Genomic DNA, 21,859 nt, shown 5'->3' with positions numbered 1-21,859 from the left:
TATAGAAAAATTTATTTTAATGCTATAAAGGTCTTCTAGCCGAAATCGGTTTAGTCTTGCAATGAAGGATCCATTATTATGTAGCTATCCCACTAGTGCGTTTTGGTGCCCAATTATTCGGTTATTATATTTGGTAGCTACATATGCTGTGAATTTGTTTACTAACAATTTGTCTTCAAAACAAGTTACAACACAAAGCGAAAGTCGCTTTTATCACAACTATGTATGGTTTGCTTTTCGATTTTTTTATTTTTTTAGTACACATCACACAATTTCTTTCGCTATACCTAGAATAAACGAAAAACTATGGTAATTTAAACAATTAAGTCATAATAGATTTTCCACAACACTGCCAGGTACAGAACAGCCACTAACACCAAACTTCTTTTGTACTTCTCCAAAACAACTTTTTATACCAATTTTTCGTTTCCGCAAACTTTCAATTCAACTCAGTAGCATAATGACGATTTTATTTTTGGATGTCTGATTGTCCAGTATTTATGCTTTTTTTGTGATATCCATATTACCTATTAGCTTCGAGTAAAACAGTCAGTATTCATACTTCCCGTTTGTCTTTCCACTGCATGACTAATATTTGAGGGTCCTAGTAACGAAGTCGGCCATCGACATTAACAGTAGTATTTTAAAATGGTAAATGGAAACTATTACAACTCCTGTTTAAAACAACAAAGCTCCCAAACGAATTCGCAGTACGTCTTCCACTTGACGGCAAAATGTGCGGAAAAAAATGAGATACGTTCTTTAAATTTTAGTTGTAGTTTTTACTCGTAAGATTAGGTTTAAGAGCAGATCTGGCTTCAGATTTTATTCATCCTAATTTTTTTGATTTATTTTATTATTAAAACTATTTTACAGGTTATGAAAAACTAATGAGTTGTTCAAGCTACTGTTAATTTTTTAAGTTCGGTATTACAAATATTTTTTGAAAAATGTTATCTTTTCAGGTACTCTTTATCACAGTTACCACAATTCCCTACTTGCAGTCACAAAACGAAGGCCTATCAATGTTCTTCTCTAACAATGAGAGATATCAAGTGTTTTCATGATGCGTTTTATGCAGCTAATGACAAGGTTAGACAAGATTCCTTTATTCTAAAATTTTGTACAGTTGAACTACCTAAACATCGCCGTCCAAAAAACTCTAGACATGAAGCAAAAACTGTGAAATGCTTTGTAAGGAATAGTATAATGAAGCAAAATATTCCAGTTTGCCAAAAAGTATTTTTAAACATACTAAATATTACGAAACCACGCTTCACATACATGAAATCATTTGTAAAAACAGAAGAAGAACCTACGGAAAAAATGAGGGGGTGACAGAAAAACTGCAAATTTTAAAGGAAAACAAGAATTGGTTCAAAAATTTATTTATACTTTTGAAAGTATTGAATCGCATTACTGTAGCTCTTCAACACGTACAATGTCAATATAAAAGATGTTTCAAATGTAGATTAATCAATGTTTTCCAGAGGAGAGAGTAAATCCATCATACTTTCGAATGATTTTTAATACTAAGTATAACCTCAGCTTTATTACTCCCCGTACGGATGTGTGTTCCCTATGCATTGAGTTTGCAGAAAAAATTAAAAGATGTATAGATGAGGAAGAGCTTTTGGGTATGGAATCATACATGCCCATTAACTCAGCTCACGGAGCACAGAGTCACCTTCTCTGTCGCTCACGTGGGTAACTCCAACCTGGCGCGTCCAAGCTGCGGGGGTGGACATCTATCACTTTAGTAGGCCGGAGTGAATAGATGACTAAGTTCAGGTTGGGACCCAGTTCTGTGGGGGTATAACACGGACCCCTGCCTAGGCATACAGGTGAAGACCACAACGGTAGGCACGGCGGAGAAGAAGATATTCGGTACGGCGTGGATGGCGGAAGTGGCATCCCTGGATTTTAGGGATTGTATAAAATCAATAGTAGCGGTTGATCCAGAGTGGACGGCTACGAACAGCGTCTGACCCAGAGTGGGCGGCTGAATACTTTTTTTTTTTTTTTAGCCCTTTTTCTATCCGAATTGTCGAATAAAGGCCTCTCCCATTTCTCGCCATTCATCCCTGTTGTGTGCTAGGCGTTTCCACATTGGTCCTGCGACTCTTTTGATATCGTCGCTCCAGCGCATTTGAGGTCTTCCTCTTGGTCTCTTCGCATCGTACGGTCGCCAGTTTCCGACTTCTTTGTTCCATCTACCATCTTCGAGACGTTCGTTGTGTCCAGCCCATTTCCATTTTAATTTAGCTGCTTGTTTCGCGGCGTCCTTTATTTTTGTTTTGTTCCGGATGAATACTAGGTCCTCCAAAAGGGGGTTTTGGCGTCAGGCGTTAGCAACCTGGCACATAGAAAAAACCTCAAGGGCTGAAAAACAAAGGGCAAAATGAAAAAAACAAAGATTAATCCCCGGGTGGTAACCCACACCTCTGAAGGAGGGAGCCCCATCGGATACGGGAGGGGGGCAGTTTTGCTTTAAGTGAAAGAAGCCCAGCTTCAAAACTCAACCAAACAACAACAACAAAAAGAAAGAAAAGCCAGAGAAAACTCGCACTCGGCACATGGAACGTACAAGGATGGCGAACAAAAGACAAAGAGGTAATAGCGGAATTCGAAAGAATGAAACTAGATATAATGATAATGACTGAGACGAAAAAGAAAGGAAACGGTACCGAAAAAATGGGAGAAGTCATTCACTGCTGGAGCGGAATAGATAAGAAAGAAAGGGCAAAAGCAGGAATTGCAATTATACTGAAAAAGAAATGGGAACACGCAATCGAAAACTGGGAACCAATAAACGAAAGAATTGCCAAGCTTAACTTAAAAGTATACGGAAGACAAATTATCTTACTAGCAGTATACGGTCCAACAGAAGACAGCTCAATTGCAGAAAAAGAACAATTCATAGAACAACTGCAAGAAGAAATCGAAAAGAGAAAGAAGAACCAAGAAATAATTATCGCCGGTGACCTAAATGGAAGAACAGGAAGAAAAGAAAACGACAGAACAGTTGGTAGATTTGGAGAAGATATAATGAACGATAACGGGGAGAGATTGATTGAGCTATGCGAAATAAACAACTTAAAGATCACAAACGACTTCTACAAACATAAAGACATACACAAATACACTTGGACACAAGAAACAAGAAAATTGAGGTCTATTATTGATTATGTTATAGTAAACCACGAAAGCTCGATAAAAATAAAAGACGTAAGAGTAAAGCGAGGCGCAGAATGCGGCACAGATCACAAACTAGTAATCGCTTGGATGGAATTCCCCTTCATATGGATCCAACAGAAACCGACCCAGGGAGAGTCTGACCAAGTTACGGCTCCGGCTACACCTGTCAATACGTGCTCAACACAAGAAAAGAAATTCAAAATCAATTTATTAGAAGAAGACTCAATAAAAGACCTATATAAGCGAAGATTTGACCAAAAGCTAGAAGAGTTTCGGTATGAATCATTAGAACAAACATACGAACACATAAAAACCTGCATGAAGACAGCAGCCCTAGAAGCTCTTGGAGAAGTGGACCAAAAATACACCCAACAAACTAAGAAATTAACCGAAGACACACTAACATGCATAAAAGAGAAAAAAGAACTTCATATAAAATACCTGAACACAAAAAACTATGAGGACTTGGAACTATACAGAAAAAAAATAAAGAAGTGAAAAGAAAAGTAGCAAATGAAAAAAATGAAAGATGGGAAAAAACATGCACAGAGATAGAACAGCACATAGGAGGAACGAGAAATTCAGAGTCATGGCGCATCTTAAAGTCGCTCCAAAGAAATAAGACAGAGAAAATCAAGATCGGTCAAATCAAAGAAAACGAATGGCAAGAATACTATAAAAAATTGCTAACCGAAGACCGCCCCGAATTCAAACAATCAGAAATAGACGGAATAGAAATCTACACACATGACGAAATCGAATTAAGCCTAGCTGAGGTACAAAGAACGATCAAAACTTTAAAGAACAAAAAAGCAGAAGGTCCCGGCGGAATACCAAATGAATTGATAAAAAACGGATCGGAAAAGTTATTCCGTATGATACATAAAATGTTTGAGAGAGCACTGAATGGAGAAGACTTACCGGCAAAATGGACCCAAGCATATATGACATCAATATACAAGAAAGGAAATAGAAAAAACTGCGAAAACTATCGAGGAATCAGCATTATATCGTCTATAGGCAGACTGTATGGAAAGACCATAAAGGAAAAATTAGAAATATATATACAAGATAAAATCGGAGAAGACCAGGCAGGTTTCACAGCGGGGAAAGCATGCTTAGATCACATTTACACGGTCGAACAACTAATAGAAAAAAGAATGGCCAAAAATAGATCCGTCCATCTGGCTTTTGTTGATCTTAAGAAGGCATATGACTCAATACCTAGAACCAAGCTATGGGAAGCAATGGAAGACATCGAAGTTCCACGAAGATTAATAAACGCGGTAAAAGCACTCTACAAGAATAACGAAGTAGCTATCAAAACGGGCAATAGAATATGCAGGCCATTTAAGACGACAAAGGGACTACTACAGGGTTGCTCCACATCCCCCACCCTGTTCAAAATATTCCTGGAAAAAACCCTGAAACCATGGAAAAGAAAGTGCGAAGGAATGGGTATACCAGTAAGGAACGAATATCTATATACGCTAAGTTTTGCCGACGACCAAATAGTGATCGCACAAGACGAGGATGACCTCAGTTTTATGATGAGAAAACTGGAGCAGGAATATACAAAGAATGGGATGGAAATAAACCTAAAGAAAACTGAATACCTAACAACGGAGAATACAGAAATAAAACAGCTGGAAATAGACGAAGGTAAACAAATCAAAGGAACAGACAAGTATAAGTATTTAGGTTTCATAATATCAAACAAAGGAACAACGGAGGAAGAGATAAAAAATAGACTAGGACAAACAAAAGACTGCATACGAAAATTGAACCCGGTACTATGGGATAAGAACATCAGCATGAAAACAAAGAAAAAAATATATAATACCATGACAAGAAGTATCCTCACTTATGGGTGTGAAAATTGGACAATAAATAAGAAAACCAAAAACAAAATAAGAGCAACAGAGATGGAATTCCTAAGGAGAAGCTGCAGAGTAACAAGAAGAGACAGAATAAATAACATGGAGATTAAGAGGAGAATGGGAATGAACTCCGACATAATAGACTACATCGAACAGAAGAGATTAACATGGTACGGACATGTCAGAAGAGCAGACCAAAATCGGTGGATAAATAGAATAACAGAGTGGAGCCCGATAGGAAAAAGAAAGAGAGGCAGACCCCGAAGATCTTTCAGAGATGAGGTGGATGAAGCAATGAGTAGAAGAAACCTACAGGAAGGGGACTGGCTAAACAGGAAAAATTGGAGAAAACGGTTGAGTGAAGGAATACAGTGAAAACTGTGGAAATCCTTGTATATATATATATATATATATATATATATATATATATATATATATATATATATATATATATATACATATAGATGAGGAAGAGAAAACAGAATTGATTGTTAAAAGAAAAATTCATAAGCTAAGGGCTAATTTGAGTTGCTTAAAGAATCACGAGATGATTTGATAACACTATATTTCGATTGTCAAAAAAACCTTGTAATTCCTAAGGTCCCCGGCCAAAGTCCCTACTACTCCAGGCAACTGTATTTCTATAATTTTACCATAGTCCAGGAAACCTCTCAATCAAAGCTTACTCAAAAAAAAATGTATTTTCGTATTATTGGACAGAGGACGAATTTGGAAAAGGTTCCGGCGAAATTTATTCCGCAGTTTTTGACAGGCTTAACAAAATTGATTTTCACTCTGAAGTGACCACCATGGCAGATGACTGCAGTGGCCAAAATATGAATACTACGCTAATTGGAATGTGTTGCAAAAGGCTTTCATCAAGAGCACCAATATATGCACAAAATATCGAGGTAATTTTTTCGGTGGTAGGCCATTCTTCCTTGACTGATAGGGTCTTTGGTAATATTGAAAAAGATATTAAAAAACTGGAAGTTATATAGCACCCAAAAAAATAGCTACAGTTACTCACTTAGGGCAAAATTGCAAAGTGTTTAATTGGAAAGAAATAATCTTAAGTCTTTTTAGACCCACTGGTACATGGCCTTTTTCCTTTAAAAATACAAAGCTCTTTTTCCTAAGAAAATTCAAAACTGAAAATATTACTAGATGAAAAATTAATTACAGAAATTATTTGCAAACATTTAAAAGTGTTTTAAAGAAAGGTTGTACGATCTACATGATTGACCCCATTATTATAGAAAGTGGTCTGCAAAAAATTAATTTAACTTAAGCTTAAAGACGTTGATAAACTTCTCACCAAGCACTTTGGAAATACTTGGAGAACCATGGAAAAACTCAATTTTTTTGGAGATATTATCTTCAATAATAATCAACTAGTAGTCCAGTCGTCAGAGAGTTGACCCCTAAAAAGCATACGAACAAGCTGAATTTTGCAGAGAATATTAATTTTGGGACCCCAAAAAAGATGCAAAAAAGTTTACCACTTTTACCCTCGGGCTTCCCCCTAAAACCCCCCTACGAGGCCCCCCCTTACCAAGAATCTGTACACCGTAGAAAAAAATGTTTGATATAAAAAATATAGCTGAGATAATTTTAAACAAAAATGTTTATAAGCATTTTTGTGTAGAATTAACCGTTCTCTTAGAAACAACGTTTGAAGTGACCGTCGATTTTGCATGTCAGTTACGCGCTCAAAATCAGTGTTCAGTAAAATTTGTGTCAGCTCGACAGTAAAAATTCGATATCTTTTGATTCAAATGTCCTATCGACAAGAATCAAGATGCGTTTTAAAGGCAAAGAGTGCAGCTTTCGTATGCAGTTTTTGTATTTTGACGAGAATAAACTCAGTTTTTATAAAGGTGTTAAATAAATTAACGTTGCGCGATTGTTGCAATTTTTTACGATTCTCGTGAGATCAATAAAATTGATCACTTTCATTGACCAGTTGTAGTAAAATTTCCATTTTTAGAGATCAACCTTTAAAACCAGTGATATAAAATTTTAATTTTGAGTTATGGTTACAAATATGAGGCATTTGATATATGAATAAAAAACGCAGAATTTAGTGTTTTACATTACAAACGATCACACGTCCCGGGAAATGCATTTGAGTTGCAGAAGTTTTGTTATTTTGAAAAACGTACTAGTATAATTGAAAATCAAAGTTTTAAATGTTTTAGATCGTTTGTTGTGTGAAAGTTTAAATCCAGCGTTTTTTAAGCATATTTCAAATGCCTCACATTTGTTGCCAAAACTCAAAACTAAAAGGAAGCGGAAGGTTTTGCATGTAGTCGAAAACAATAGTTCCGACATTTTCCTTTTCTTGTCATAATCTCAACACTTCTTGCTGCTTCAGGTAAAACTTTTTAGCTCGTCTCAGATGTACCATTTTTTCTGGAACTGCTATACGCTTGGCGTTTTCATTCAGCGTTTGACTTGTTATTTTAGCCTCAAGTTCTTCACAAGTTGAACTAACGTCAACCTGTGGTCTTCCAAATCTGTAGCCATGGTTATCATTATAGTATTTTCTAAAAAAATCGAATTTAACGATGTTGGTATGTTCGGGATACTTTTTGCAAAAGAGTTCATGCATTTTCTTCACATTGAGGTTAGCATCCAAATATTGAATTAATCTGGTGCTGTAATGTGATTCTTTTAACGGAATGATCGAATGTGATGACCGATCGCAAGAACTACATTGTTATCTAAATTGTTGCAACGATGTAAATGAATACCACGGTGATCCATCGGTAATTTTTCTTCGGCAATAAAAGATGTCAGTCGAAAAATTGCTTTATTTTTTATAGCATATAAGATTGAAAAAGCTTGCCTACATACCTCAACTCTTCAGAATTTATTTGAATAAAATAACGAAAAGTATTGTCACGCCTTTTGGGATTTTCATTTTTGGATCGTCTTCGAATACTTAAGCAGTTTTCGAGCAGTTTATGGGGCTCATAAAAAAAAGTATCCTGTTCATTGTTTGGACGTCCACTCTACACACTTTGTAGAATCGTTTGCTTTTCTTCCAAACTAAACTTCCGTGTGCACCGTTTTTACATGTGCACTCACTAACAGTATTTGATTTTGTCGGTACAATACGCCCTGTAGTTGAACTAGTATAGGTTTCACCGTGTAAACGATGTAATTTTTGTACCTCGTGTTTATATAAATGTTCAATTCGTACACCCAGTTTTCTCTTCCGAAACGTCGCCAAACCGCATAAAATATTTATGTTACTGTCCTCACTGCTATTACTATCACTAGTACTAGACATTTTTTTGTTAAAAATATCAACAAACAAAACAAGAACGAGACTTACAGTACAGTAGATGTCAACAGCAACTGAATTGTATTTTCATCACCACTAGTTACAGCATGTCGCCGTAGGCCGCCAAAAAACACGTGACAAACAGATTCAACCGTAAGTTTGAAGAAAGAAATAATTCCGTGATTTATTTCCTTCCTAGAACGGTAGCACATTTCGTGTTAGAATATCTCCGTAACTTATACGGTGTTTATTCTCTACTTAGCGCGGACAGATGGGTCTTGCCTTAAAAGGTATATTTTTGTTAAAAAGTCTTTTCACCATATTTTGGCGTTTATTTTCTACAAAAGTTTGTTTAATAAATAAACGATAATAATTAAATTATTCTCACTAATTTAAAGACATACGATCAGCATGACATGCCTTCTTTCTGCTGTATTGTATCTTCTGCGCCTGTCAGTTTTTCAGATTTAAACTATTCAAACCCAACTACCCTTAAAGCACTTCGTCTTTGTCTTCTCAAATAGAAACAAGTAAATAGTTCATAAAAATTAATGGGAAAATCCTAGTAGTTGGCTGTATAGCATCGTTTAAAAAAAACATACAGAAGTTAAAACACTTCACGATTGTATTTAGGTATATAAAAACATATAGTTAAACTTTTACAAGTGTCGTCAAAATTTATACAGTAGCATAACGACTAGGATGTCGAGAAACTGACAAGAACCACGTGTTAAAAACCGAGCAGGGAGACATGTAGCTCCTCAAGTATTAAATTTTATCCAATGTCATCGACCTAGAGTCACCATATAATTTAATTTTGGAAAGATGCAAACCCATATATGGATGTCATAGCCACAAATTCATTGTTAGCTTCAACTACATAAGGCACTGAGGATGATCTGATTAGATCGAAAACGTTATGTTACTGTATAAATTTTGACGACAATTGTAAAAGTTTTAACTATATGTTTTTATATACCTAAATACAATCGTGAAGTGTTTTAACTTCTGTATGTTTTTTTAAATAGTTCATCTCGCGTTTCTCAAATAGAAGCAGATATCAAGTTAATTTTATTAAATAGTTAACTACATTAAATTCAGTGTTAGTGCATCTAATATGTAAGTACCTGAAATTATTCTTTCATACATAAGAAAATCGACACTTTTTGTGGCAATATTTCATAAGTGCCGGTCCGAAAAATTACAGTGTTGCCGAATATACAACTAAACTTTCTTGTTCTATAAATCGCATTTTTGTTTAATTTTAAGAACAATTAATATAAACAGTTGTGTGTTTTAAGAACATTTATGTTTTTTATTATCTTTCAAAAGGGTGATTTGTTGGCAATTCCGATACTACTATTTATTTATGTAAATAATATAATATAAAAATCTTATTTTAATTATTATATTTTCAACTTTACTAATTTCTCCTTTTTTTTAGCCCTTTTTCTATCCGAATTGTCGAATAAAGGCCTCTCCCATTTCTCGCCATTCATCCCAGTTGTGTGCTAGGTAGGCGTTTCCACATTGGTCCTGCGACTCTTTTGATATCGTCGCTCCAGCGCATTTGAGGTCTTAGGTCTTCCTCTTGGTCTCTTCGCATCGTACGGTCGCCAGTTTCCGACTTCTTTGTTCCATCTACCATCTTCGAGACGTTCGTTGTGTCCAGCCCATTTCCATTTTAATTTAGCTGCTTGTTTCGCGGCGTTTTAATTACTATATTAATAATCCGCAATTTGTGCGACCTATGGTTCGCTGTTTCTTCGAGATTTATATTTATTTTTTATCTACCAAATGTAGGAAGGAGAGAATATAGTTTTTAATATTTACTTTTAAATAATCAAACCAGCTACCTCATTCTTTCCCCTACAGTATTTAAAGGGAAAAGATGTGTTTATTTCCACCGTGCCCGTATATATATATAGTTCAGCTCAACAGGCCTCAAAGGCCCAAGGCTTCAACGGTTTTCTTCCATTTCTTTCTATCTTGTGCTAAGTTTTTCCAATCTTGTACCCGCAGCGACTTCAGATCTTCTTTTGCCGACTCCAGCCATTTTCTTCGGGGGCGGCCTCTTTTTCTTTTTGTACCAGCCTCCGTGTTTATTAATTCATTGGGAACTCTTCCTTCCTTCATTCTTGCTATATGTCCGAGCCATCTTAATCTTTGAATTTTAGCAAGTCTTGTTATTTTTGGTTGCCCATATATTTGCATTATTTCTTCATTCGTTCTTCTTCGCCAGATGTTCCCCTCTTTTACACCTCCGTATATCCTTCTAAGAATTTTTCGTTCCCATCTATCTAATTTTACTTCCATATCTTTATTTAGTGTCCAGGTCTCGCTAGCATAGAGTACTGTAGGTCGGATAACTGTTGTATATATTCGTTTTTTTGCTGTTCTGGATATTATATTCGACCTCAGTATCTTAGTCAGGCTCCCAGTACTCTTACTACCTTTGGCCATTCTTTTTATGATTTCTTGGTTCTCTTCGTTCCTATTTGTTAGTGTCACTCCCAAGTAATCGAATTGGCTAACAACTTCAAAGTTATATTCTTTACTTGGGCTTTGTATCTTAAAGAACTGTCCTTGATGATTTTCGTTTCCCCTCATCACCATATATTTTGTTTTTTCTTCGTTTATTTCTAAACCATATTCTCTGGCCATTCTCTCTATTCTAGTAAAGATTTCTCTTAATTCTGCAGGTCTCCTTGTTATTAAGGTAACATCATCTGCATATGCTACGCATTGATGCCTGTGATGATATATTGTGCCTCTAGTGTAGATGTTACACTCTCGTAAAATCTTCTCTAAGATCAAATTGAAAAAATCTGTTGATAACGGGTCACCTTGTCGCAGACCTCTATTAGTGATAAAGCTATCCGAAACCCGTCCTTCTAACATGACTTTACTTTTAGTATCATTGAGTATGCATTTAGTCAGTCTTACTATTTTTGGTGGAAATTTAAAATATTCCAGTGCTTCGAATACTCTATTTCTTTTTATAGTATCATATGCCTGTCTAAAATCAATAAACAGCATGTGTAATGTTAGGTTGAATTCATATGAGCTAGCTAAAATTTGTTTCATTGTAAAAATTTGGTCTATTACCGATCTGTTTGCTCTGAAACCTGCTTGATATTCACCTAGACAATTTTCAACTTTTGTTTTAATTTTATTTCTAATTGATATGGCCAGAATCTTATACACTGTATCTTGTAGAGCTATTCCCCTGTAATTTTTACATTCTGTAACGTCTCCTTTTTTATGCACTGGACATAAGATTGCTTCTTTCCACTGATTGGGTATTTTTTCTCTGATCCACACTTCGCGTATTAACTCAGCGATTTCTTTTTGCACCATTTCGCCACCTTCTTTTAGAAACTCAGCAATGATACCATTTTCACCAGGTGCTTTGTTGTTTTTTAAGTTTTTTATGATCTCTATAATTTCTTCCTTGGTAGGTACTTCTTCATTTACATCTGGGTCCCTTACTTCTTCATGTTGTAGTTGCGTTTGTTCTCTTTCATCTTGGTCGTCCGTACATAATATGTTCTCGAAATAATTGGCCCACCTTCTTAATTTTTCATCTGTTCCACCTAACAGATTCCCCTCTTCATCTTTATAATATCTTGATGTGGTTTTGTATTGGGTTCGGTCTCGTTTTATTTCTTGGTAGAAATTCCTGACTTGTTTATGTAAAAAATCTTCTTCAATACGAACTAGTTTCTGCTCTAAACTTGACCGCTTCTTCCTTCTACAAATCTTCTTTGCTTCCCGTCTTTTTGCGGCATAAGCTTTTTTACTCTCTTCATTATTTCTTATTATACTATTTATTCTAGCTTTATTTCGGTCATTAATGGCTTTCTTACAGTCCTCATCATACCAATCCGTTTGTTTACATTGTCTGTTTCCTGTTAATACTGAGTCGGCTGCTTCTTGAATTTTTTCTTCTAGTTGTACCCATCTGCTTTCTATATCATTTACTGTTGTCTGGCTTTTCAGTTTCTCTTCAATTTGCTGCCTGAATTTTTTCTTAACTTCTCCCTCCTGAAGTAGTGCACCGTTATATCTTTTTATTTTTTTACAGCTAGTGTTATTAATTGTGGGTATTATTTGCTCCATTTTAACTTTGACCAAAAAGTGGTCCGAATTTGCATCAGCACCTCTGTAACTTCGGCTATCTTTTATGGCTCTCATATGTTTGGCTTCTATTAGTAAATGATCTATTTGGTTTACTGTTTGTCCATCTGGTGATACCCAGGTACCTTTATGAATTTCTTTGTGATCAAAATAAGTGCTCATAATTCGCATATTATGTTCGAAAGCAAATTCTATTACTCTTTTTCCATTCAGATTACTGTCTCTATGATTACTTTTTCCCCCTGTTATTTGTTTGTATATATCCTCTCTGCCAATCTTGGCATTCAAATCTCCTACAATTATTTTTATGTCATATGATGGTATTTTGTAAAACATATGTTCTAATTGTTCATAAAGGCTATCTTTAACGTCTTCATCTGTATTTTCTGTTGGTGCATGCACATTTATAAGGGTTACTTTTCTATATTTTCCTCTTATTCTTATTTTACATAATCTGCTTGTGACTGCCTCAAAATCTATTACCAGATTGGCAAATGTTTTCTTTATAAAAAATCCCACCCCAAATACACGTTCATTGTCTCCACTGTTGAAAAACACGTAGTTTCCCACATCCATGGTAAAATTTCCTTTCTGTTTAGTTTCTTGTATAGCTGCAATATCTATCTCATATTTCTCTAACGTATCTGATAAGTTCTTTAGTGCTCCTACTTCAAAAGTCCCTCTAACATTCCATTGTCCTATCATCATCATATTCCGCGCTTTATTCGTTTCCATATTTTCCTGACCACTGTGCCTGTGTAGACTCAGTTTTTTTTCATTTTCTCTAGTTTTTCGGTACTATGGTTCCATTTCCACCATTCATCGTTTATACATATTTTCTGATAGCCGACTTTTGTTTCATTACCTTTTCCTTTTTCTTCTTTCGCCATATCTCTTAGCTGTTTCTGTAGTTTGGCTTCGGCTTGGGTTAGATCGTTTTCAATGAAATACCGCGTTCCTCTTAATTTACTCTTATTCTTCATAATAAGTTCTTTATCCTTCATTGTATCTACTTTTACTATCGCCACTGGTGGTTTCCCTTGAGAGGTTCTTATTTTCTGCACATCTTTTATTTTCACATTCAAATTCAATTGATTTGCTATAAAGTTGGTGGCATCTTCCAGTTCCTCATTTTCTTTGAAATCGTGTCCTTTGATCACAATGTTTTGTTTCCGAATTTGTTTATCCATCTTTTCGATCCTGCTTTCCAGGAAATTTACCTTTCCCTTCAACTCACGATTTTCTTTTTTTAAATTGCAAATTTCTTCTTGAAAGATCTGCTGGTCTTTTCGTACTCCTTTAACTTCGTTCATAAGAGCGATCATCATTTCTTTCAATTCGGTGTTATCACAATCTTTCTTAGGTGGAGACCTAGTTAACTTTCTGCTTTTCATGAAAGGGTTTTCATCTTGGTCGTCTTCTTTTTTTTTCTCCCTCTTTCTCTTACCATCGTCAGATTCTTCACTATCCCATTGATTTAATCCTCTTCTGGCGGCCATATTGTTAAAAATATTATAAATCTCTTACCTTATTCCGAACAGTGTTTTGACGTTATAATTCTCACTTACACGCCAATGTATTGTTTTGTAAATAATCACTAATTATTGTCCTTATCGTGAAGGTTCCCCGCACCGCGCTACTCGCCTCTTCAACCGATCGGAGCTTGTAGCACTGATTGTTTATTTAGTTTATTCGTTATGATTTTTTAAAAAACTCGATTTAGTTCACAATTTTCAAACGACACTCGATTCACACAGACACTTTTTCGCAGGAAAAACACTTTGTGGATAAATAAACTCGATATTACCCGAATTTTCGAATTAAATATCGGAGCCGTTTTAACCACGTCTTTCTCGTTCGTGTACCAGTGACGGAGTCCCCACCGTGCCCGTAGCGCACCAATTATAAGCTGATTCGTTTTTTGCCTCTTGTGGGGGTGAAAATTATATACAACACTTTTAATTAGCGGTTTATTTGCTTGCACAATCTTTTACGGTAACGCTTTACAACTTAAACACTTATTGTACAACACTAAACTACTAAACTAACTTATGTGCTCTTGTTGTGTGTCACGGGTAGAGAGAGAGAGAGAGAGAGAGAGAGAGAGAGAGAGAGAGAGAGAGAGAGAGAGAGAGAGAGACGGTTCTTTAGCGACTTGTATGATTGAAATACTTAATAAGACTGACTTTATATTACTAGAGAGGGCAAAGGGACGAGAAGTGTGCGGGCAGAAGAGGTGTCAAATATGCTGACTATCGTCTGGTCTTTTTTACTAATAGATAGTTGATATTCACACTACAGAGGCAGCGTTAGGTTAAATTTGAGTAGTGAAAAATTAGTTGGTTTTCCAACAGTATTCTTGTCATAACTATTAAATTATATTAAAGACGAATTAAATTTTAAATAGTCTATTCATACCTTCAGTTTCTTCCTTTTCTTCGATATCTAACAGCGACGTTTTCTTACATATTAACATCTTCAGAGCAGCCATTCTCACACTAGGTTGCAATCCAAACAACATCAGTTTCTTTAAGATATTCTGTTTTCGATTTTTCAACTTCGCTTTTACTAGTACAGAATGTTTAACATGGTGTGACTCATCTAGTTTTTCGGTCACTGTAATCTTCTTTTGTTTTATATCAGAGTCCATTAGTTTTTCTTGTGACACCTAAAATATGCAAATGGTTACTGATATTGTTTTGACATATACATGAATACATACACATCATTCCAATATTTCAATCTAGTATTAAAAAGGTTAGATACAGAAATAGATAATACAACATAATAGATTCACAAGGAAATATAGCTACACTAAGAAAATACAAAACAATTTGTGGTTAGTATTCCAAAATTAGCGTGAGATACTAAAATTATCTTTCCACTTAATAGACAGAGATCAAAATCATAATTCCTCCTAGCGTCCCCACATCATTCTTCATCAACACACACAATAAAAGCATTACACCGAGCGATAACCTGATTTTTCTGATCGAATTTAATACTGTTTAAAATAACATCTCCCAACAGCAGATGTCAAAACTGCTGCCCATCAGATCAACCTCGTGAAAAGAAAATTAGTCAAGAACGAGAAATTAGAAAAATGCAGGTCTGTGCATTGGCTAAGTGATGCTGTGCTCAAGTAGACAAATTACCAATAAAGTTGTCTTGAATAAAAAAACCTTGAGGAATATTTTGAAAAGAAACAACTACCATTGTTATAAAGTGCAGACCACTCAAGAAATATTTGCATTCAGAGAAATCCAATGGAAATAATAATTTTTTGATGAATAATTTGTTTAGATTAGTGCTCCTTCACAATTTACAGAAAATATAATCCATCCGTTGTATGTTATTGATCTTAGGGAAATAAACCTTTGAGTATGTCTGTGCATACCCAGTATACACAAAAGTTAAATGTTTGGATTGGAATTCTGGAAGATTATATATTATTGGTACTTTTCCATCGGAGGAAATCTAAATACAGTAAAATATCTTGAATTACTATGAAATCAAACTATGCCTGCACTTCAACATCTTTAAATCAACTTAAATAAAATTTTTGGTTTTAACAAATTTAATTTGTTGTGCTTTCATTCACATAATGCACAGGCTGTCATAGATTTAATTTTTCCTGAAGATGTGATTAGTACACAAGATATAATAAACTGGCCCCGTCTGCCACCAAACTTAACTCCCCTAGATTTTTATTTTTGAGAGACACACTCTTCTGATCATGTTTGATCTTAAAAGATCCAGGTCAGTGTAAAGATATAGATCAATTGTAAACAACCCATCACTGGCTGCTAAGGAAACTACTAGAAGACCCAAATTTGTTTAATACTTGGCAGTGAAGTTCATCTGCTGTGTGATTTAGAGTTTAGTGGCAAACCTTTTGAGGAAAACATTGCAGGTGAAGAGTTCCTTGACCACAAGAAGTTAAGGATGAACAACATCCACAATCTTGCCTTCCAATATATACAGATAGTCAGTGATATGATAAAGGATCCATATGATTCTCAATCCACCAATGGAAGCTTTGAGGTGAATATGATCTTGTCTAGCTCTATAATCCACAACAATGTAGAGGCCTTTCCTTTAAACTTCAAAAACAATAGGAAGGCATACACGAAACTAAAAAAAAATAATTTTTGGCTGAGAAGAATTACATTTAAAGTTGTTTAAATTTAAGGAAAATAATAAGGAATTCATAAAAAATCATTTTTCAACTCTACCTTCAAAAATTGGAATATGATATAAGTAAAGTGTTAAGATATAAGTTAAATAATGTGTTAAGATATAAGTAAAGTATTTGGTTTAAATTAGAGACCCAATATTAGTGTAGAAAATTTACAGTAGTAGTATTTACAATAATTGTCACAACAATATCTCTCTGATGGTACATCAGCAGATCATTATTTGTAATTGTGATATCTTAATGTATTCTGAAGATTTTAATAGCATTAATTTAGATTATTAAAACAATGTATGATAATATATATATATATATATATATATATATATATATATATATATACCCGGTATTTAGGCGTTCCACGCCCTTCCGGTAGGGATCTATGGAGGAGTATCACCTAGCCGCAAGCCCTTATCTCTTGCCGTACTGCTCCACCATAGGCCGATCAGATACCAGCATATTCTAGACTAAGCCGCAGATTCATTTTAGAATTTTAAACTACTGCGTTAGCCTTTTTGTTTTCTGTTCACCGAGCCGGGGATTTGAACTGACATCTCTCGCATTGAAGCGAAGGAGAAGCCAGCCGCCCAGCCCGCTTGGCTATCCGATCGATTGTATGATAATACTCTGTATAATTTTAGTTTAAAACAGATAATTGTAATCAGATTCAACATAATAATACTAAAATATTAAACTATCTTATTAAAGGAAAACTTATATTAACTGAATATAGAAAAAAAATATCAATCATACTAACTGGGAAAACAAAAAACATATTAGTTTCTCCTCTTACCTGTCCATATTTGACATGTAAAACATCATATCTAGTCTTGAAATTGGACAACATCCAATTATTCATAATCAGATAATCTAAGATTCTATAAAAGCATAGTTCGCTTTTACTGTACAGTTGATTGGTTTCTAAATGTTTGAATACTTCTATAGGCTCTAAATCATTGGTCGGAAAGCATTTAATGATACTATCAAATTCCTTTTCCCTTTTCTCCAAATCTTTTTGTATCCACTGAGATAATAGGTTAAGGGCATTGCTAGTGGTTAAAATGAAGTTCTAAAAAATATATCACTAATATTATACTTAATAATTAATATACGAAAGTTTAAACTAAACAATAGTTTAGTTTAGATATTTGAAGTTCACAATGTTACTAAAAATATTATGATTCAGTTGTCCCAAAAGTTTTAAGTTCCACAATAGAGCAATAGTAGTAAACAATTCATGCCTTTGATACATAACCAATTTTTAAAAATATTATGTAAATCACTATGCAACTGTTTATTAAATATAAACAGAAAACTTAAAGCAAGTACCAACCTTATTTGTAAAGAATTCTTGCAGCTGCTTTCTTTCCAATCCAAGTATTTCTTCTCCTTTACAAATGTCATCTATGTGCTTACCTATCCAATTTTCTATATTATCACTCAAGTGCTTCAATTTATACTGTTTTGCAAGGAAATATGTAAAAAGGCAATTATTTACATTCAGTTTAGATCCTAAAAAGTCTATACAATATTCTAAAATTGTAGTTAATATAAAATGATCAGCTAATTTTAACAGTTCTTCTATTATGCCATGATTGATGGATATCTCTCCTGTATACATAAAATTAAGCACATTGTTAAAAATTGTGCTATCTGTGCAGGATACAGAAAGCTTTTCTTGTTGGACTTTATGGGTTTTTAAGATAGAATCAAAGTATGGAGAACTGCAAGCAAGAACATTCCTATGTGCTTTGATTATTTTATTGTTTACGAAAATGGTTATATCACAGAACTTACTAGCTTTCTTTTGCTCAAACAATTTTTGGAATATAACATTTGGAAAGTTAGAATTTTGGAATGTTAAAGTTGGGTATTCTTCCACAGCAATCATCTAAAATACAATCTTATGAATTAAATTGAACATATTTTTATATTTACAGCAAGCTACCTTTATTTACGACGGGTTTTAGTAAGCTACATTTTACTATTAATTGTTTATAATATAATTATAACCGGATAAATTTCATTACAAAAAATTATTTGTCACTGTCATTTGGAACTTTAAATCACATGATTCATTGATCTGATGTGCCTCGTATCTATTAGGTCTGTAGAAAATTTCCAGTTTTTGTAAAACTCTGGTCTTATATTATAATGATAAAAACATTCATCTATATGTAAGCATTGCGAAAGATTAATCTATCTAAACTTACATTTTTAAAGCTAAAAAAGTACCAAAGAGTTTAATTAACTTGTTCAATGTAAATAATGACTTTTGCTACTTTAATCATCAGCCAATATCTCTCACTCATTCTCTCACTTGTCACTTTAAACATTTGCTATTTGCTCTGCTCATTTATAAATAAATAGTTATGTGTGATTAAATGATATAAATTAAAAAATTTAGAACTTAGGGTTTAATATGGCTTTAGGTGAAAATATTATCAAGTGTGTGTTTTACGGAAACAGGTACCAAAATGTATCAAAGTCAATTAAGGTTAGATAATAAAATAAAAGAATAAAAATATTACTGATATTCAAATATAATAGGCAAATGTGTTTTTAGGTATTAAAGAGATATAAATCTTCAAAAACTAGCGGCGTACCGGTGGAAAAACAACTAGAAACACCGATAATAGTAATGCGAGAACAAGATCAAGTTGAAGTAATAGGCCCCCCTGATCCAGTTTCAAATCTCAGACCTATCATGAGAAACATGCTACCCAATGAAACTGCTCTACAAACGAAACTAAGGGAAATGCAAAATGACACAGAGGAGTGGAATCAGAACTTTTGGGCTAATCACAATAAGAAGTTTATGAAGGTAAATATTTATCTAAAGATTTAAAGTACTAGGTTTGGAAGTAAAATAAATAATAAAATGCAATTGACAAAGTGTAAATCAAACATGTATAAAACAAACATATATTTTATTACTGCTATTTGTTGTTGTTTCTAGGAAAAACAAGATTTTATCAATATGCTTCTAAGACAAGACAAAGATAAACAAATCACACCAGATGAAATGAGTGAGTTCTATAAAAGATTTTTAGATGAAAATTGGAAAACGCATGTGATATACAACAAGGAGTGGTATATCAGAAACTTAAATATATTGTGGTATTCAATAGGCACCCATATAGAGAAACATGTAGGAAGTTTACAAAAGAAGTTTGCACACTAAACGTAAATATAGTACATATATAAAAATATACTATTCAGATAAATAGTATATAAATATAATGCAAAAGACTAAGAAGAGTTTGATACATTTTAAATTGTGCATCTAAATGTCTACGTAGAGGCTACACTTTTACTAGGGTAATATACCATTTTGGAAACTGGTTAATTATTTTTATTTATGTGATATTGTTTTGTAAAAGTATACATATTTGATTTTTTTCCTATATTGCTTTCCTCTTGTTTTTTTTATTTTCTTAACTCTAATTTTATTTTTTCTTCCTTTCCATTGAGGCTTACTTCCTATCTTCATTTAGTTCTTCTTTGCTTACTTTCCTCAGTTTTTTGCAATCTTCTTATTAGGTTTGTTATATTTGTGCAGAAACTATTTGAATTATCTCTTCCATTATTTGCCTTAATTATTTTTAATTGGTTATTTTTGATCAATTGCATATTCAGATGATATTCATATTCAATGAATTCAGAAAAATAAGTTTTTAGGCCAAAAATGGATACATTTTAAGATAATCTCCCTTTAGTTCAGGTCACTTTGTCTATTGCTTCCCAAATCAGCAGATTCTGTCACTGAATTATAATTTTCAATGTAAGTATAATTTAAACTGTCAATTTCTGCTCTCATCATTTGACCCAACAACATATCCCAGCTACAAATTTCTTTAGACCAGGGAAATAGATTAGTGTTAGATGGTTCCAAATTTGCAGAATTGTGAAAATATTCAAACAGTCAAACGTACAATCACCCAATCTTTTAATTGCCTAAACCAATTGTTGGTACATTTTCCTGGTTCTTTTGCCTACAAACATTTTTATCCCATCTTTATTTATTTATGTATTTTTATTTCTCTATGTAGTTGGTCAAAAATATTTGTGTACTATTCCCCAATAATTGCTTAACCCTTTGGCAAATGGTCAATTTAAAAAATCCCTTTGTTAGTCCAAAAATATTAGCCATAACATGTTTAGCTTGTGGAATAGTCTTTATGTTCTTTTCAAGTTTATTCATTTTGTGAAAAACATACACTATCAATTTTTAACAAGTTATATATAAAATTTTTTGGTTAAATTCATATTTCCAACTAGTATCTCAAAAATAACAAAACAGAGGTTCATTTGTAGCATTACCTTGTATGGCCTAGAACAACAACCTATTATTTCTTCTATATTCCAACTTTTTCTTACAAACAATCTTATAAAGTTAAAGATGATCAATAGCATTATATTTTCTCCAAAAATTTGTATATAATTTGGATTGAGTGAACTTGTAAATTGTAAATATTATACATAATTGTATTTATAATAACTTTATGAATAAAGTTAATTTATGTTTGTATAAGATGTGTTTTTTTATACTCATTTGCCTTGTTATAATAACTAAAGTCTTCACTCAATTGAAGAGAAATGTTTAGAGCAATGAATGAGCTAGGAGTTCCAAATCAGTGGGTAAATTTAACAAAACTAACTCTTGAAAACGTTGAATGTAAAGTACAAATCCAGAGGAGAAATGTCTCAACCTTTTAAAACAAATAACAGGCTGCACCAGAGACACGAGACACACTCTCTACTGTATAGTGTTCAATCTGGCACTAAAAAAGTAATATGTATGTAACAAATCACAACCACTTGTTCAATATACAACAAATCAGTAAATTCTTGCCTATGCTGATGATATCAATGTTGTTGGGGAATGGAAAACGAAAACGAATGTGTATACCTGGGAGTTCAATTTCCTAACCGGGATGGGTGGATTGAATGAGAACCTGCATTCATCCATCGAAGGGGGTTCACGGATGGGTCCAGAATGGACAAGCGGGCAGATGTTGGAGTATATGCAACGAATTTAAATTTGGCCAGGCTCTTGGCTCCCATGTATCCTTGCGATCCTGGTATGTGCTCAGGAAATAATAGATAGGGCTTGCTTAGGCAGGCATATCTCCATCTGCTCTCACAGTCAAG

General features: G+C 33.9%; 2 protein-coding genes across 3 annotated transcripts in view; one reads left to right on the top strand and one right to left on the bottom strand.

The window, feature by feature from the left end:
* LOC140432354 (uncharacterized) overlaps window positions 1–18,813 on the bottom strand; it is a 44,029-nt gene extending 25,216 nt beyond the window's left edge. For both annotated transcript variants that reach the window (XM_072520195.1, XM_072520196.1), the window contains exons 1-4: window positions 18,654–18,813; window positions 18,039–18,596; window positions 17,499–17,774; window positions 14,929–15,178 (exon numbers count right to left, since the gene is read on the bottom strand). In XM_072520195.1, the coding sequence (XP_072376296.1) occupies window positions 14,929–15,178; window positions 17,499–17,774; window positions 18,039–18,596 (1,084 nt within the window). In that variant the 5' untranslated portion in view covers window positions 18,654–18,813. The remainder of the gene's footprint in view (window positions 1–14,928; window positions 15,179–17,498; window positions 17,775–18,038; window positions 18,597–18,653) is intronic.
* A 204-nt stretch (window positions 18,814–19,017) lies between these two features.
* Coa8 (Cytochrome c oxidase assembly factor 8) lies at window positions 19,018–21,239 on the top strand. The gene is made up of 3 exons (XM_072520197.1): window positions 19,018–19,202; window positions 19,272–19,529; window positions 19,665–21,239. The coding sequence occupies exons 1-3, from the start codon at window positions 19,128–19,130 to the stop codon at window positions 19,887–19,889; spliced, it is 558 nt and encodes a 185-aa protein (XP_072376298.1). The 5' UTR covers window positions 19,018–19,127; the 3' UTR covers window positions 19,890–21,239.
* Window positions 21,240–21,859: the final 620 nt, after the last annotated feature.

Source organism: Diabrotica undecimpunctata, chromosome 1 (assembly GCF_040954645.1).
Source record: "Diabrotica undecimpunctata isolate CICGRU chromosome 1, icDiaUnde3, whole genome shotgun sequence".
Classification (NCBI taxonomy): domain Eukaryota; kingdom Metazoa; phylum Arthropoda; class Insecta; order Coleoptera; family Chrysomelidae; genus Diabrotica; species Diabrotica undecimpunctata.
The sequence above is the reverse complement of the archived record's forward strand: the minus strand, read 5'-3'. Positions and strand labels throughout refer to the sequence as shown.

Bases quoted from the DNA above. Each gene is read 5' to 3' on its own strand.
- Coa8 (XM_072520197.1), top strand. From the start codon at position 19,128: ATGGCTTTAGGTGAAAATATTATCAAGTGTGTGTTTTACGGAAACAGG. The intron at 19,203-19,271 runs GTTAGATAATAA...ATGTGTTTTTAG, and splicing joins ATGTATCAAAGTCAATTAAG to GTATTAAAGAGATATAAATC. The intron at 19,530-19,664 runs GTAAATATTTAT...TGTTGTTTCTAG, and splicing joins ACAATAAGAAGTTTATGAAG to GAAAAACAAGATTTTATCAA.